Source organism: Drosophila navojoa, chromosome 3 (genome assembly GCF_054131105.1).
Source record: "Drosophila navojoa isolate 15081-1374.11 chromosome 3, UAZ_NAV_1.0, whole genome shotgun sequence".
Classification (NCBI taxonomy): Eukaryota; Metazoa; Arthropoda; class Insecta; order Diptera; family Drosophilidae; genus Drosophila; species Drosophila navojoa.
The window spans coordinates 25,701,804-25,718,333 of record NC_142891.1 but is presented as its reverse complement, the minus strand read 5'-3'; the positions used below and the strand labels follow the sequence as shown (position 1 = coordinate 25,718,333).

The following is a 16,530-nucleotide window of genomic DNA, read 5'->3' as shown; positions in this document are numbered from 1 at the left end:
GCGCGTGCTTCAGTCTCTCTCTCTCTCTCTCTCTGTGTGTGTGTGTGTGTTTGGGTGTGTGTATGTAAATACATTACATATAATTCATTGTAATTTTCTTTTATTTTGCAAATGATTTGATTATTTTGTTCTTGTTGCTCCTTTAGTTTTGTTTACTTCGTCGTCATTTCCATCCCAATCATCATGATCATTACGTTCATAATCATCGTCCGCTTTACTGTCGACCATGTCAACGTCAACATGAACGTTATTTGGCTGCCTTAAACTGTTTACTTTGCACAGTGTTTTTTCTTTTTTTCTTTTCTCTGTTTGCATTTATATTATTATTTGTTTTAATTAAATGAAAAAATGTTATAATTTATGCCAGGCATCGCATGTGTGAGTGTGTGTTCGCTGAGGATTGAGCCTTTAATGCCTCAAAGGATCAAATTTAAGCAGCTTATGAACGCCAACAACGATGCCAATATTCAGTTGGCCTGAGCAGCTTTCAAAGCAAAAGCAAAGCTCATTAACTATTTAATTTAAAGGCTTTTCAAACTCTCAACTCAATTCGATTTGATAAGAGATACTTAAGTGCATTTGCTTATGTGTGGGCCTAAGCATCAGTTGTTTTTATTGAAATTGTTGTATAAAATATATTCAGTTTTAATGTAATCCTCAACAGAGGAAAAGCTTCTAAAATAGTTCAAATTGTTAAAATTTTTTTTTCTTTCTATAATAATTATAACCATCTATAAGGTATCTTTTTAATATTATTAGAATATTAAAATTAAATTAATTATTAATATTATTAATAAATTATGCAAATCTTCTATTATATTTTAAAATAATTAACAAAAATTAACAAAAATATCTAATGTAAAATTAAGTATAGATTTATTTCAATATTTCTTAATTTATTTATCTTGTTAGGAATTTATATTCGGTATCAATTTTAAAATTTATGTTAAGAATGAATTAAAAATTTATAATGCACATAGACCCAACTTTTTTCGTATATTAAAATTAAAGTATTTCAATTTATTATCTTTAATTTTTTATCTTATAATTTTAGTAGAATATTTGTTAAAGCAATAAAATTGTTTATATTAATAATTCCAATATTATTTCGAATATTCGAATGAGCACATTTAATTTTTAAATTGTTTTAAATATATTTTTAAAATCTTTTAAAATTCTATATGATGTAGTCCAAATTTCCATTTAAATTCTAAAATTGCATTTGTCGAACCATTTTCAATTCCCTATCTAAAACCGACTTTAACCACCGCTCAGCCCTAATAAACACATTTAAATTTGGTTTCTTTACTAAAATCAAGTATGCGAATTTCTCAAGCATTCTCAAGCAATAAAAATGCCATTTGGAATGAATAGCCAGGAGAAAAAGAGGCAAAACTACAGGCAGCTGTCGAATATATATTTAATTTGGCAAAAATTAGTTTTCCCATGAATAAACATGCTGAATAAAAATTGTTTTATCCCATACGTTGACAGTTTCGAAAGGCAGATGCCTTAAGTATCGATAGACTCACACACACACACGCATATATATACGCAAACACACACACACACGTATATATACGTATGAATAGACTCCGTTTGGTTGGTCAAAACAAATCTTCAATTTATTTACACAACGCCCAAAGCCGTCTGAGTTTGTCCGTCCGTCTGTCTGCCTGTCTGTCTGTCTGTGTGTCTGTGGTCATATAATAACGTCTATGTATTGCTATTTTTAGGTAGTATATTTTGTTGGGAGAGAACTGTTGCCTAGGCACTGTAGATGCCCAGCAGCTATAGCTCTTCCTGTCGCCGTCACCTGCGCTTCAACACTTCCAGCATAAAGCCACCAGACACCCGGCCGGCCAAGCCAAATCCAGTTGCTCACTTGGCCAACTCGGGGTAGGGGGATGCGATGGCATTCTCAGTACCAACTCCACCGCCGCCCAAGTGTGATATTACGCATTTTGGCAACGTCCGACGCGGGTGTAGACCAACAAATATACGACTGACACGTGGTCGGACAGACAGACGGAGAGACAGAGAGACGGACTGACACAGTGGGTTGATTCTGGCGACAACGCAAACTTCGCCTCTTCGCATACAAATTAGTTTTTGCGACTGAGACTCGGTTTGTTGCTCGCTTTAGCCATCTGCCGCTGCCTTTTTCTTATTGTTTTGTTCGCTTTCAGCTCAAATATAGATTAATATTAAAATGCATAGCGAGATACATTAGTTTTTATGTAAATACGTTAAGACCAAGTAAGACCTTGGCTTGGCTTAGATAACCAAAATGAGAGCCAAGTTGCTTACAATTAGAGATTACTTGGAAATTATTTATGGGCAAGCATGTGGTGACCCAGCAAAAATTATGCTGCATCCGATTGAGGACTTTCGAACAATTGTTTGAGTTATCGATACATTGTATCGATAGTATGCTATGTTTCAATTATCGATAACACGTAAGCTGCTGAAATATTTATAATTATTTACAGTTTCATTTAATTACTGACATGAAGATATAACGATAGTACGAATTCCTCAGCTATCGATAACATTTAAACTGCTGGAAGATTTTACAAGATTTGCCAAAATATACGCTCATAATAAAAATTAATACACTTTTAATATAGTACGATAACTCTTTATGTTTTCGATAACATTTCATCGGCTGTTATATCTAATATGATTTGTAAATTAGCTATCATAACCTATAAATGAATAATTACTTTTCTTAGCAAATTTAATTGGATGACAAATACTAAAATACTAATTTTATTCGGGCAATACTAAGACTGATTTCATCATGAACGATAACCACGCTTTATCGGCTATCGATGACATCTAAAATCTAAATTCAAATGGGTCAATAAGACAATATTAAAGCTATTATGGAAGTCAATTTAATTCCCAAATAAGAATGGATAAAGATATAACTAGATATATAGATTTTATCACTTTCTTTCATTGCTAACATTTAAAAACTTATAAATTGTTAAAACTATCATTAACCAGCATATAGCCATACTTATCGTTGCTTTAGTTGAGTTCATAAATTATTTCCCAATTTTCGTTGTCTAATTGTTGTGGCTATTAAATTTCTAGTACCTGGGCTCCGGAACTCCGGTCACCTGCATGGAACCCCAATCAAGCGACTATTGGCCATGCTGCCGGCGCTGCTTGTCACTCAATTCAAGTGCCGTAGCCAAGATAAACAAGAATTTGTGAAGAAGACGAGGCAAAATGGTTAGTTAGAGCCTAAAAGCAAATGAAAATGGTAGCCAAAGCAATTTGTGGTCCAGCCAGGATAATGACAAGTTTGTGTGGGTAGGTGTGTGTGTGTGTGTGTGTGTGTGTGTGTGTGTGTGTGTGTGTGTGTGTGTGTGTGTGAGGGGAGGCAGAGAAATGTTCATATAGCAATGGAATGACAGGACATCAGTTCCGAGTTTCAGATACACAACTTTGAGTGCGTGCAAATGATGTAGAAATAAGCCAAGTCCTTCGACTGCACGTGTGTGTATGTGTGTGAGTGTGTGTGTATCGTTCACTAATTAACGACAGAATAATTTGCCATGCCATGAATGAAAACGAGGCTGCAAACCGTCGGACAACTAAAGCTCTTGTTAAGAGTCTACGTTGTGGGCCCAAAAGCCCAACTAGAAGCTAAGGCAAAGAGATAGAGACAGGGGGATGGGACGCTGTGAGGGTGGCGACAGGTTTCTGGTATTGCCTCTTGGTTCATGGTATTAGAAAAGTTCATTTGGCCAAGCAACTGTTTGGCTTTTGGCCCCTAAGCTCGCAGCCACAGGCGGCGCATCAGTTGCCAAAAATTTTTGCATGCAAGGCAAAGTGCAATATCAACAAGCGACCCGAGACCGAGAGACACACAGTTAGACTAGCAAAGTTCGAGCAAGTAACGCAGACAAAGAGATAGAGGGCAAGGGAGAGAGGGAGAAGGAGGGAGGGAGAGTGCAATACACATATGTATACGTCGGCTTGTCACACACTGCACAAAGTTTCAAGGGGACAACTGCCTGGAATTGGACACATGCGGACACAGATATATATACACACCCACACACACACACACACACACAGATATAACCAACAGTTAGGCTGGAATTTGCTGTGCAGACGCTGGTAATGCTCCAAGATAAGAAAGCAATGAGTAGATATGAAAAGGCGATAAAGTGGCTAGAAATGTGCTTCAAAGGACCGCATACTAAGGCACGCACACACGCACACTTAGATATATATATACACACACACATACATCACTGCATATATATTCAAATTTCCATTGCATGCAATTCGACCATAAAACAAATGAAACATTGCGGTTTCATTTGGGTTTTCCTCAATTCTTTTTGGGATTTTCCTACGCACACCTAGGCACATCGAACATCCGTGTGTGAAGAGCACACGCGGTGAATGGCCACTCTATTGTGAATGTTGACTAGCTGAGTAGTGTGTGCTGAATAGTGAATAATAGCTTATCCTGTTGTAAGCGCGCCTGGCCGAGCCATTCAAATTGATGTTTACGCAGATTATTCGCAGAGATTCGCCAGCAATTGGGGAAAAAAATCATTCCTACAATAGCAACAGGAAATTTGTGGTTTGCCTCAGCACTGAGCGAATCATTGAGTGACTATTAAAATATGGGTGGGGAATATATAGGTATGAAAAAAAGAAAACTATTTTCTTTATGTCTTATATTTTCATTACTTATTCACTAATCTATTCCATCTACTAATCAATTTTCAAATCTACTTTTAACGATAAACAACAATAATAAACTAAAATAAAAATCATATTTAACTTGAATTATGATTGCCCTGAAGAGATTCATTATTTAAATGCTTTAATAGCTGTTAGAATGTATTAATAGTTTTCTTAAAAATAAGAGTTATTTTTTAAATTAACTCTTTTCATTTATTTATATTTTTGTTTGACTGGATTGAGAATATATATATTCTTATATAAACTATTCTTTTCTTAAATATTTATAATAATATCTTAAACTTTACAGAAACAAAAGTTTGATTTTTTTAATATTAAACAAATAACTATAAGATTTATAACAATATTAAAACAAAATTCAAATAATATTTTATTTAGTTGAAATTCTTTTAATAATTCATAGGTATAAAATTTCTTTCAATTTATAAATCAAAGTTTTAAGCAGTCTTAAACTCTTAAGTACTTAAGGACTCTCAGTCTCGCTCGCTTTTAAGATTAATAAAAATAAATAAATGTAGAAAAATATTGTTGATTGCCTTAACTGTTAAGCATTATAAATTTTCAAATTTAACAAGAGAAATCTGACAAAATATTTTTATTTATGCCACAATAAATTTGAGAAAACAACATAAATTACTAAAAAATAGCCCAGACAATTGCTAAGCTGACAAATCTGACTAGACTTGTGCGAACGCAGCTTGTTGCAGTGTACAACAACAACAACAACAACAAAAACACGAACAACAACAAGGGCAACAACAGTACGAACTTCATTTCCTCTATTGCAAGCCAAAACGGAAGTAACAAATATCATCAGGCCCAATTGCATTTGTGGCCGAAAAGTGGAAATATTTACTTGGAGTCCGGAGCTCTTGTTGTTGTTGTTGTTGTTGTTGTTGTTGCTGTTGTTATTTTTTTGTGTGGAGAGATTTTTGGTCGGGGCTGGTTTGGTTGCTTTGATGGTTCGGGTGCGGGTGCAACTTTGATGAAGGATACTTAGTTAGTGGACTGCCTTCTGGGCAAAAGGCAGACCAGCAGACAAGTACATTAGATAAAAGCCAGGACAGACAGCAGGCAGGCAGGGAGGCAGGGAGGCAGGGAGGCAGGCACTGGCAGCAGGCAGACTGGCAGCAGCAGGACTCCAATGGACTCCAAACGACTCCAAAGGATATCAAATGAAGTGCAGCCGAGGAAGATTTTGTGTTTGGGCATGATAAACGTGGTTTATGACTACGGTGCTTACGTAACGTTTATGTCTGCCAGCATTCAAACATCATCTAAAGCCGTTAACGAGGCATTTGCCAAATAGGCTGAGGCTCACTCGAAATTTGCACAATAAATCCTTCAATAAACACAGGAATTTTGCATAAGCAATGCGAGGACGAGAGACTCTTAAATATATTATATTTCGTGTTTAATGAAGCATTTCCATTCAATGAATATGTATTTGTGCAAGCTCTGTCTGAAGTGAACTGAATAACTGGGAATTGTTGGGGATTATAAATAAATAAAAGTTGATTTAACTCGAGAGTTACCCAGGTATTTTCCATTTGTATTTTATGGAGTATAAATACTATATATACAATGGTATATAAACATATATGTATATACAGCTGCGCTGAAAAGAGTAGTAGTAGTAGTACTGAAGAAAAATTAGCAGTATACTCAATAAATTGAACAGAAGGAGGCGTGGGAGACTCCATAAATCATATACATACATATATGTATATTTAGGAAAATCTTTACTTTTGGTGTCATTTAATTCGTTATTAAGCATTATCGATTATGTTAAATTGGTTATTTTATTTACATTTTTGTTTTTATAAACAAGTATAATTATATTTATTTATTTTCTTATATATATATTTTTATTTTAATATATTATAATTATATTTACTTATGATCTTCTATATATTATATATTATTTTCTTAAAATATAAAATACGCATTTAAAATCTTCTTTATCCCCAATTCCACTTATTAATGTACATTTATTCTGAAGCTCATTAAAAAATCATAGGAAATGAAATAAAAATCGAAATGTTCGCTAATGCAATTCGTAAATAGTCAAGTGCTTGCAGTAGAAGATGTAGTTGTTGTTGTTGTGGTTGATGTTGCTGTTATTGTTATTGTTGTTTTAGTGGCTGCTGTTGCCTTAGCCACAGCAAATTGCACTTGCCATCGAGTCCTGTTTTGAAGACAACGTCGCCAATGCTCGCCTCGATGCTGTTGTCATCGCAGTCATTATCAAGTGGCCGACACACTGGGCACGCCCACCAACGATGCCAACGATGCCCAGAAAGTAACCAACCAGTGAAGCACTTAAAATCGACCACATGACAGCCGCCAGCGGGGCTCTAGCACGCCAAACGCCCACGCAGCCCTGCCCCACCGGCCAACCCTCACCCACTCACCCACTAACCCGCTCTTAAGCCGCCTGCCATAATCAATGGCTGTCTAGGCTAGTGTAGGAGTAGTGTGTGTGAGTGTGTTAGTGTGCCTCTGTGTGTGTGTGTTTTCCATTTTTGGATTTGAAGTGCCAGCCAAACCACAATTTTCAGTTCAATTTAAACTTGCTGAATGAAGTGTTCATTGCACTTGCTGTTGTTGTTCTTTCTATTGTTGTTGTTTATCTCCTGTTGTTACGTTTTCTTCTTCATCTCGTTATTCTTTTTGACAGCTGCTGCTGCTCGACTTGTTGTCCACAACGGTTTTTATCTCGGTTATTGACGGCATTTCTATAAAAATATATTCTCTAGTTTGATAAATACTCTAACAATCCATTTGCCAGTTCGCTTAGCTGCATTGAAATCACTAAATATGCATAGCATGCGATTGTTTATAAACCAGCTAAGAGCATAAATTGAATTTGCATTTATGAAAATCTAAATTTTGAACTAGAAATAAAATGAGATGTAAACCAAATTCTTAAAAGAATTTCTTTTAAATAAATAAATTGGCATTTTTAAAATATATATTATACATTTCCCAAACGCTACGCTCAATAAATAAAATAAAAAATTGCAAAATTATTCATTTCGTATATGTAGATTGTACATCGATTTCTTTTTTCTCTAATTTATATTTTTATGAATTCGCATATTTTTTAAAGAGACATCGAATGAATCTATAGTTCTGTTAGATTTTTGTAATACAAAGTCAAAGCATTTTAATTATTAATGATATTTTGCATCACTTGTTGTCCTATTTTTTTTTACAATATAATAATAATATAATGATAACACATTAATATAAGCAATTATAATTAAATCGTCGTCTAATTTTTTGTATATATGATTTCATTTGCATCTTTTCGGCCATCGAGCTCGCTAGCTTTTATTACATACTTAAATTATTCATTTTTACATTGTTACATATTTCAAAATTTGTGCATTTTATTTATTTAATTTCAACTCGTTTGCATTGCTCATATTTATGTTAATTTCAATGCGCGATTCTAACTTTCATTTTAATAACTGAAAATCTGTTCGCAACTCTAGTTGGCCATTAAAACATAAAAGAGGGTAGTTAAAAAGCAGCTTTGCCCTGACATTCAACTCCTCCAACTAATACACCTGTATAAACTGCACACACACACAACCACACACTCTACTTCCCGCTCACTCTCTCTCTCTCCTCTCTGTCTCCCTCTCACTCTGCCACTTGCTATTGTTCCAGCATAAACTTGGCATATACATACATCATTTAGGAATACGAGTGAATATGGGCACGTTTATAAAAGTTTTTATCCTAATGCCCCTTTTTAATTAAACTCAAACACATGACCCGTTGATTCCCTAAGCACACATTGAGTTGCCACAGTTCACAAATGTGTGTGCACACACACACACACACACACACACAGCAGACAGACACATGCATATTGAGAGGGAGCATGTTAGGTAGCCAACAATTTATAGCCATTGCCAGGGGCTCTATCTATACATGCATATGTATGTGTATATGCATATGTATATGTATGTATGTATATAGAGCCGCATCCACAAGGACACACACTCTCTCTCTGACAACTATTCAAACAGAAATTTAATATTTTAGTAGTTAAATTATTTGGCACTTGTAATAAAACAAACAACTTCCAACCACGCCTGCCTCACTCCCGTCCCCTCTCTCGCCCTCTCCCACTTCCTCCGACGATGCAAAAGTTTTCTGAAGCCGCTGCACAAACCGCATAACGGCGCATGAGTTTTTCGGCCAGCTATGTGGGCATGGGCATGGCTCCGTTACTCAGCCCCACTCTGAGTTGGTTGGAAAACCTCAAAATATTCAACAGCGAGAGCAGGGCTACTCTCTGCTACTCTCTGCTCGCCTGGCTGCAGTTGCCTTGGCTGACCAAATGTTGTTAAATAGCACGAGCAAAATGTAAATATAAATTTCCAGCTCAAGATTTATGCATATTTTGAGGCAAGACAAGCAAATTTCTGACTTCGAGCTCGAGTTTTGTTGTTGCATGGCAACACTGCCATACGCTGAACGACACCGCCCACCCCGCCCCCTCGAGTGTGGCATGTGTGCTCTAAATTTTAAAATTTAGTTGGAAATTGTCCTTGGCTGGATGCGGCTGCTGCTGTTGCTGCTGCTGCTGCTGCAGCTGTCACAAGGACATGAACTGCAGCCGTTTGAATTATGGTGCAAGACATTGGCTAAAATCTTTGCCTCAATTCACTCACTTGCTCTAGCTCTCTCTCTCTCTCTCTATCTCTCTCTTTGAGCTGACATATGTGCGTGTGTAAATCCAATTGGCCACATTACGCATACGCCATGCACCACATGGCCATGTGACTCGACTATTGTCATATCTAACTGGCTTCTTGTTTATGCACATTTGCATATGTGTGCGTTTCTAATTGGAAAAATTGCTTAACCAGTGCTATTCCATATATATAAATGTTGTTCAAGAGGTATGCCATAGCTATTTCCATATTTACAGGGTATTCAAGATATAAATAAATGAAAATTATTCAATAAAATTATACACAAAACTTTAATTAATATAATAATGAGAAATTTCTTTTCATATTAATTTACTTTATATTTATATATATGTATTTGTTTATTCTACATTATTATAATTCTGTCCTCTTTGTAAAATAATATATTAATCTCCCCATAACTAAGTTTAGTTAAAATTTCCTAAAAAGGATTTCAAAATGTTAATATACCGAATTTACTAAAATAAAAAAAATATATACAAAAGCTGTTTGCTTTCCGTCAGTGTTGGAAAGCAAACAATTTTTGGATTTATTTTTTTTATTTTAGTAAATTCGGTATATTAACATTTTGTTCTTTAAAGCGATTATTATAATTACGAAGAAATAGACTTTATCAAATTATGCCCTCAGCAATCTCAAAAAGTTTCCCTCTTCATAAAGCCAATATCCGAAATTGTTTTTGTCTTTCGAGTGAGTGAGTATGCTACATATTTGTTGCACATTTAACGTGAGCTAACGGAAATGAAGTTGATGACCATCATAATTTCGTGCCGCGTGCATTTTCCTGTCCACGCATATGCCAAGGGGCATGTCCTGTTGTTAACGGTCAGTCAACACCATCCCTCCACTCCCCCGCCATATTTGGAGGTATATCAATAAATGTTTGCGTACAGGCTCGTCAAAAATTTGTTGGAAGTCGAGACGGGCAACCGGTTAAGGATCAATGCTCTAGCTCCGGCTCCGGCTCCGGCTCCGGCTCCGGTTCGTGTGACCCAACGCCAAAAACCTCAACCGCAGCGAGCAGCGAACGAAAACGATTTTAGTGTGTGTGGAATGTCCAACAATTCAATTTACCGCAAAACTCGTTATTACAGGTGCCTAGCTGGCTGCAGAGCAGCAGCACCACCTGCATACCTGAGCACAGCCACATACACATGTACATTTATATATTGTATGTGTATGCATATATACATACATATACATACGCATATTTGGGCAAAAATTGTTGCCATTTGGTGTGGAAGCTGTTGCTGTTTTCCCACATTTCCCATTTTGCCAAGTGCAAAATGTATTTAAACCTGTCATCTACCACACCCACGCACACACACACACACACACACATACGACGAGCCACACACCAGTATACCTACACACGCCCACACCACGCCACGCCACGCCCACTACCCACACACCAAGTGCATGCACCCGGCAAGCATTTGTTGTGGCTCTCACGTGTCCGCCTGCGTATGCGTGTGGTGCGTCTGTATGCCTGTATGTGTGTGTACATTAAAATTTATGCAAATGTTAAAGTGTGTGTGAAATGGCCTCAGCTCGCCTTTGTCTGCTCGCCAACAATGCAAATTGGTGGAAACTGTTGGGCTTAGAAGTGGGCTTGGGTGGTGCGGCTGCCTTTGCCGCTGCCACTGCTGCGTGATTCTCAGGCACAAAATATGTATTAAAATATTTCGAATGACAGACTGTGGTTGTGCATCCTCTAACATGTCAACGCATTTTTCGAGCATGGTTTAGCAATTAAATGGCTATATAAATTATGCAAATGGCTAATAAAATGAGTGCGATTTTATTATTTAGTGCCTTTGGTTTAATTTTAGTTTTCGAAATGCAAAAACGAAAATGAGAGAAAGATAAAAAATATTCTTAATGCAAGCGATACATACTATTGAACGTATACACATATTGCTTAACTGATAAATATTAAATTTTGTTTCTTTTATAATTTCAGTAATTGTTAATATTCGCATTATTATTTAAAATATTATCCTCTTTTTGTTTCAAATATATATATAGTTTTTAGTTTTATAACTATCGATTTATACATTATCATTATCATTGTCATTGGCATGGCCATTTTCATTGTCATCTCGTCATTTATCATTGTAATTTGTCATTGCCGTTGTCATTGGCATGTTCATTATTATTGTCGTTTTCATTTTCATTGTAATTTGTCAGTGTCATTTTCATTATCATTATACCCTGAACCCATTGAAAATGGGAAATCAGGGTATAATGGTTTTGTTAAAAGTATGTAACAGGCAGAAGGAGGCGTGGCAGACCCCACAAAGTATATATATTCTTGATCGGGGCGACAAGCTGAGTTGATTTAGCCCTGTCCGTCTGTCTGTCCGTCCGTCCGTCCGTCCGTCCGTCCGTCCGTCCGTCCGTCCGTCCGTCCGTCCGTATGTATGAACGCGTCGATTTCAGAAGATATAAGAGCTAGAGACTTCAACTTTTTTTTAAAATGTCCGTATATATCACGCGCAGATCGAGTTTATCACTAAAAAACGATAACTCATTCCGATATTTTTTTATCGATAAAAAACCTTATCGAAGATCACTTAAAAAATTATATCTCCTACATCTTTCAAGCTAGAGTCTCCAAATTTAAAATGTATATAAAGATGTATTTTATACAATTTCGGTTTTTGTTAAAATTTACCCCCCACCCCTAAATCCACCCCCTCACCCTCATCTTTGTAAAAGTCGTATATCAAATACTAGAGACTTGTGCTTCGGTATACACATACATTTAAACATTATGATTACGTTCTGAAAGTTTCATTACGATCGTACGTCTAGAAATTAAATTATTCAACAAATAAGTTCTGATTATATTGCCAATACTGCAGCGCAACCCAAGCGCAATCGCCTATATATGTGAGGGTGTGTGTGCGCGTGAGTTTGTATGTGTGCGTGTGTGTGTGTGTGCGTGTGTGTTTGCTAATTATTATTGAAATATAAGTTGCTTGTAGGGTGCAGGGGATCTCGTAGTCGAGCAGTCTCGACTAGAGCTTTCTTTCTTGTTATTACTGTCGTTGTCATTTTCATTGTAATTTGCTATTGTCCATAAGATTGTCATTGTCAATTTCATTGTTATTGTCATTGCCATTGTCATTGTCATTGTCATTTTCATTGTCATTGTCATTGTCATTGTCATTGTCATTGTCATTGTCATTGTCATTGTCATTGTCATTGTCATTGTCATTGTCATTGTCATTGTCATTGTCATAGTCATTGTCATTGTCATTGCCATAGTCATTATAATTGTCATTGCCATTGCCATTGCCATTTCCATTGCCATTGCCATTGTCATTGTCATTGTCATTTATTTAAATCATTCCCATCTTCAATCACATCACCGTTATCAATCAATATTCCTATTTCTACACAATAAAACCTCATCTCATCTTCATTATAATCATTATGTCATATTAATAATAAGTTTTTTATTTACATCAAGAATGAAATCATTTTTCTGCAACATATATTAATATATATGTAATATTTTTATTGTTACACCAGCTTCTTTATATATAACGTACTTATATACACTCTTATCGCATAAAAGTCACAGCTGTCTGTGTATTTGCACAATTTCCAGATATTAGCAATTGCACAAATATTGCTAATAAACTGGAAGTTATAGACATTAGACAGCTGTTGTTACAGTTATTTGTGTACCGTACACAATATGGCGTTGACTTCCAATAAATCAATGCAAAAGCTATTGGAATTGCTTCACTTAGTTAATGCATTAGTTTAAATGCGATTGCCAAAGCTTAAAGAGCTGTATAAAGAATTTACTTAATATAAGAAAAATTTATTGTTTATATATAAAAAAAATTTCCTTTAAAGATAATGCAGACTTATGCAAATCTGTGGACAATTTTATTGTTATTCACCTTTAATATTCAACGCTTTGGAACCTTCGATACGAATGGCAAATCACAGCCGGTGAGTAACATAATTTTTCATGCACCGGAACAAAGAAATAAATTTTCAATTACGTTTCAGTCTCTGACCTTGTTCAAGGATTTGGAGGGAGAATGCAATACATATTGCTTGAATATCGTCAAGCCGATATTGCAGCAAACAAAGCAACATCATTTCTCGGAATTACAGGACAAAATAAGGGAGCTAGATGGGCTGTTAAAGGTGACTGAGCAACAGGTAAATACGCTTAAAATAAAGCTGGGAGTCTGTGAGAATGCTACGGCCATCAAAGAGAACCTATTGCGAGATCAATTGAACCGAAAGACCTCACAGCTAAATGAACATCAAAGGAAAGCCGATGCACAGGAGGAGAGTGTTAAGAATTTGGAGACACAATTGACCAGTCTACAGAATCGTATTGGCATCTGTGAGGAAACGGTTCGGAATAAGGAAGTACAATTCACGCAGCTCAAGGAGTTGAACGTGTCCTGTAATAACAGCAGCCGGATTAAGGATGATCTCATTGAGACGAATAAGGCCTTGATCAATAGACATAATGCCGTCTCAGAGGGTGAATTGATTAAACTGGAATTAAAGGATCGTCGCATAACTGAACTAGAGGCCAATGTGAAACTCAACGAACAAATTGTTGTGGAACAGAGAAACAAAATTGCCAAAGACGACCTGAAGATAAAACAATTGGTTCGCAAGCTATTTATATACGATAAACAAATCAAGACTTGTCATGCGACGAGCTGTCTGGGAAAATCTACAGATATACATGTTATCATACTGCCCGGAGCCGAGCCCTTTCCTGTGTTCTGTGACTCGCACCTGGTCGGCTCCGGCTGGACTGTCCTATTACGTCGTCGCGATGGCTCGGTGAACTTTTTTCGCAATTGGAACGATTATAGAATCGGTTTTGGTGATTTAAGAGGTGAATTTTTTATGGGCTTGCAGAAGATACATTTGATAACCTCGTCACGCCGCCATGAACTCTTAATACATCTTCAAGACTTCGATAATCAAATTCGTTATGCCTACTACGATAATTTCAAAATAGGCAACGAAGCCGATGACTTTAGCTTGCATGTCCTGGGCGAATACAATGGGACGGCAGGTGATGCGCTCTCAGTGCAAAAATATATGAAATTCTCCACACCTGATCGCGACAATGATCAGGCGGAAATTAATTGTGCACAGGATTTCGGTTCGGGCTGGTGGTTTCGCAAATGTTATTATTGGTGAGTAATATTTGAATATATGAATTAATATATATTTATTTGTTGCATCTTGTTTACAGTAATTTAAATGGAATATATTTCAATTCTAAGAGAACTAATCAATATGGCATCAATTGGTTTGCTTGGCACAAAAATCCATTGCGATTTGTTCAGATGATGATAAGACCCAAGCGGCGTTAAAATGTAAATGTATAAAATATATATTTTTATTCGGTTATATTAATTTCATATTTGATCGATTTTATTTATAAATTATATATTTTTTCATAGTTTTTTAGCTGCAATAAATATTGATAGCTTAATTTTGAAAATGTTTAAAGATTAAAATATATATGCCAGCGGTTTTCTTTTTTTATGAATAGAGAATTATTGTATTCATTCATACCAAAATGTTTTTAAATTAATAAAAAAAATCTATATATGTATATTTTTTCGTATTTAATTAAACTTTAATCCGTGCTTTGCTGTTCGTTTCGTCATATTAAAATCCACAAAAAAATGTGTAATCCATTTCTTTTCAACTATATTGCATTGAATATAATAATTCATACTTTGATCTGTGATATATAAAATGTTCAGCTTTGAGATAATACATATATACGGCTTGAACATAAACATAAATTGAAAAAACTTTTTTTTTTTTTTATATTGTATGTATATTCAATTGTTGTTTTTCTCCCAAAGTTATAAAACTGATTTTTGTACTCATATAAAATACATAGAAATATAATTTAAGGGCCAAAAAGTTATGTGCAAATGGAAGTAGAGAGGACAATGCCAATTTCAAAGGTGTGTCTGTGTGTGTGTGTCTGTGTGGCGACTAGACAGAAAAAACCATTAAAAGTGACTCGGATTATTGTTGTGTGTGTGTGTGTTTTTTTTCACGCTGTCTAGATCGCAGTACAATTGAGTTGAGCGCAGCTGAGGCGTTGGGGCAACTGATGGCTTTGCCACGTTTTAATTTGCACAAACATTTATTAAATTTTAAAATCTAATTTGAATTTTCACGCCACACGGCGACAGAGGTGGCCGATGGCGACGGTGGCGACGGTGGCGACGACAACACCGACGACGATGACAACAAAGGGGTATAAAACTAAGCCAAGTGTAACACAAAACAAGCGGGAATATGTTGAAAGTACAAGTGACCGACTAAAAGATATGCTGTAAATTATCTTTATATGATAATAGAAATAAACAAATTAATTTATTAATATATACGTATGTACAAGTTATGGATTTTTACATTTACAGGAAACTAAACTCAAATTATTATGCTTAAAAGACACAAATAATTTAAAAGAATTTTGAATACAAAATAAATAAAAATAAAATTGTTACATGAATTCAATATTTATATATAAAATAAATTTATATTAAAAGAGACCATACAGATATTAAAATGAAAGTAAATAAAAAACAATAAATAATCCTTTTGAAAAAAAAAAAAAAAATTGTTCATACTTTCTGGCATAAAAACTTAAGGACAATCCTAAAGATGTCAATAGAATTCGCCGATCCGCATATAATATAGGTATTTTATTGCACTATAGAATTCCCTTGCAACATTTACTTGTACAGAACGTAAGTCATCAATTTTTCCATTTGAGCCAATTGATGCAGGGTATCAAGAGACGACAACCAAGCAGAGCCAGAGCGACAATACACAACGGCAGCATTCTCGGTGCGAAGGAGTCAACGGCAACAGGATGGAACCGAAAAGCAACAGCATGGAATTGATTATTGAGCGAGTGTCGGGAGTTGATGCTGCCGTACAGCTATCTTCCTCTCTCTGTCTCTGTCTCTGTCTCTGTCTCTCTCTGTGTCTCACTCACTTTGGCATGTGGACTGTGGGTTAAATGGAA

At 35.7% G+C, this 16,530-nt stretch overlaps 3 protein-coding genes across 7 annotated transcripts in view; 2 read left to right on the top strand and 1 right to left on the bottom strand.

The window, feature by feature from the left end:
- The window catches only part of kuz (zinc-dependent metalloprotease kuz), a 274,041-nt gene that overhangs the window by 18,459 nt on the left and 239,052 nt on the right, over window positions 1-16,530 (bottom strand). The window lies entirely within an intron of this gene.
- The window catches only part of DIP-kappa (Dpr-interacting protein kappa), a 200,391-nt gene that overhangs the window by 161,846 nt on the left and 22,015 nt on the right, over window positions 1-16,530 (top strand). The window lies entirely within an intron of this gene.
- On the top strand, window positions 13,142-14,895 carry LOC149091932 (uncharacterized). Its single transcript, XM_089258136.1, has 3 exons — window positions 13,142-13,442; window positions 13,503-14,665; window positions 14,725-14,895. Exons 1-3 carry the CDS (start codon window positions 13,347-13,349, stop codon window positions 14,843-14,845), a joined length of 1,380 nt encoding a protein of 459 aa, XP_089114262.1. The 5' UTR covers window positions 13,142-13,346; the 3' UTR covers window positions 14,846-14,895.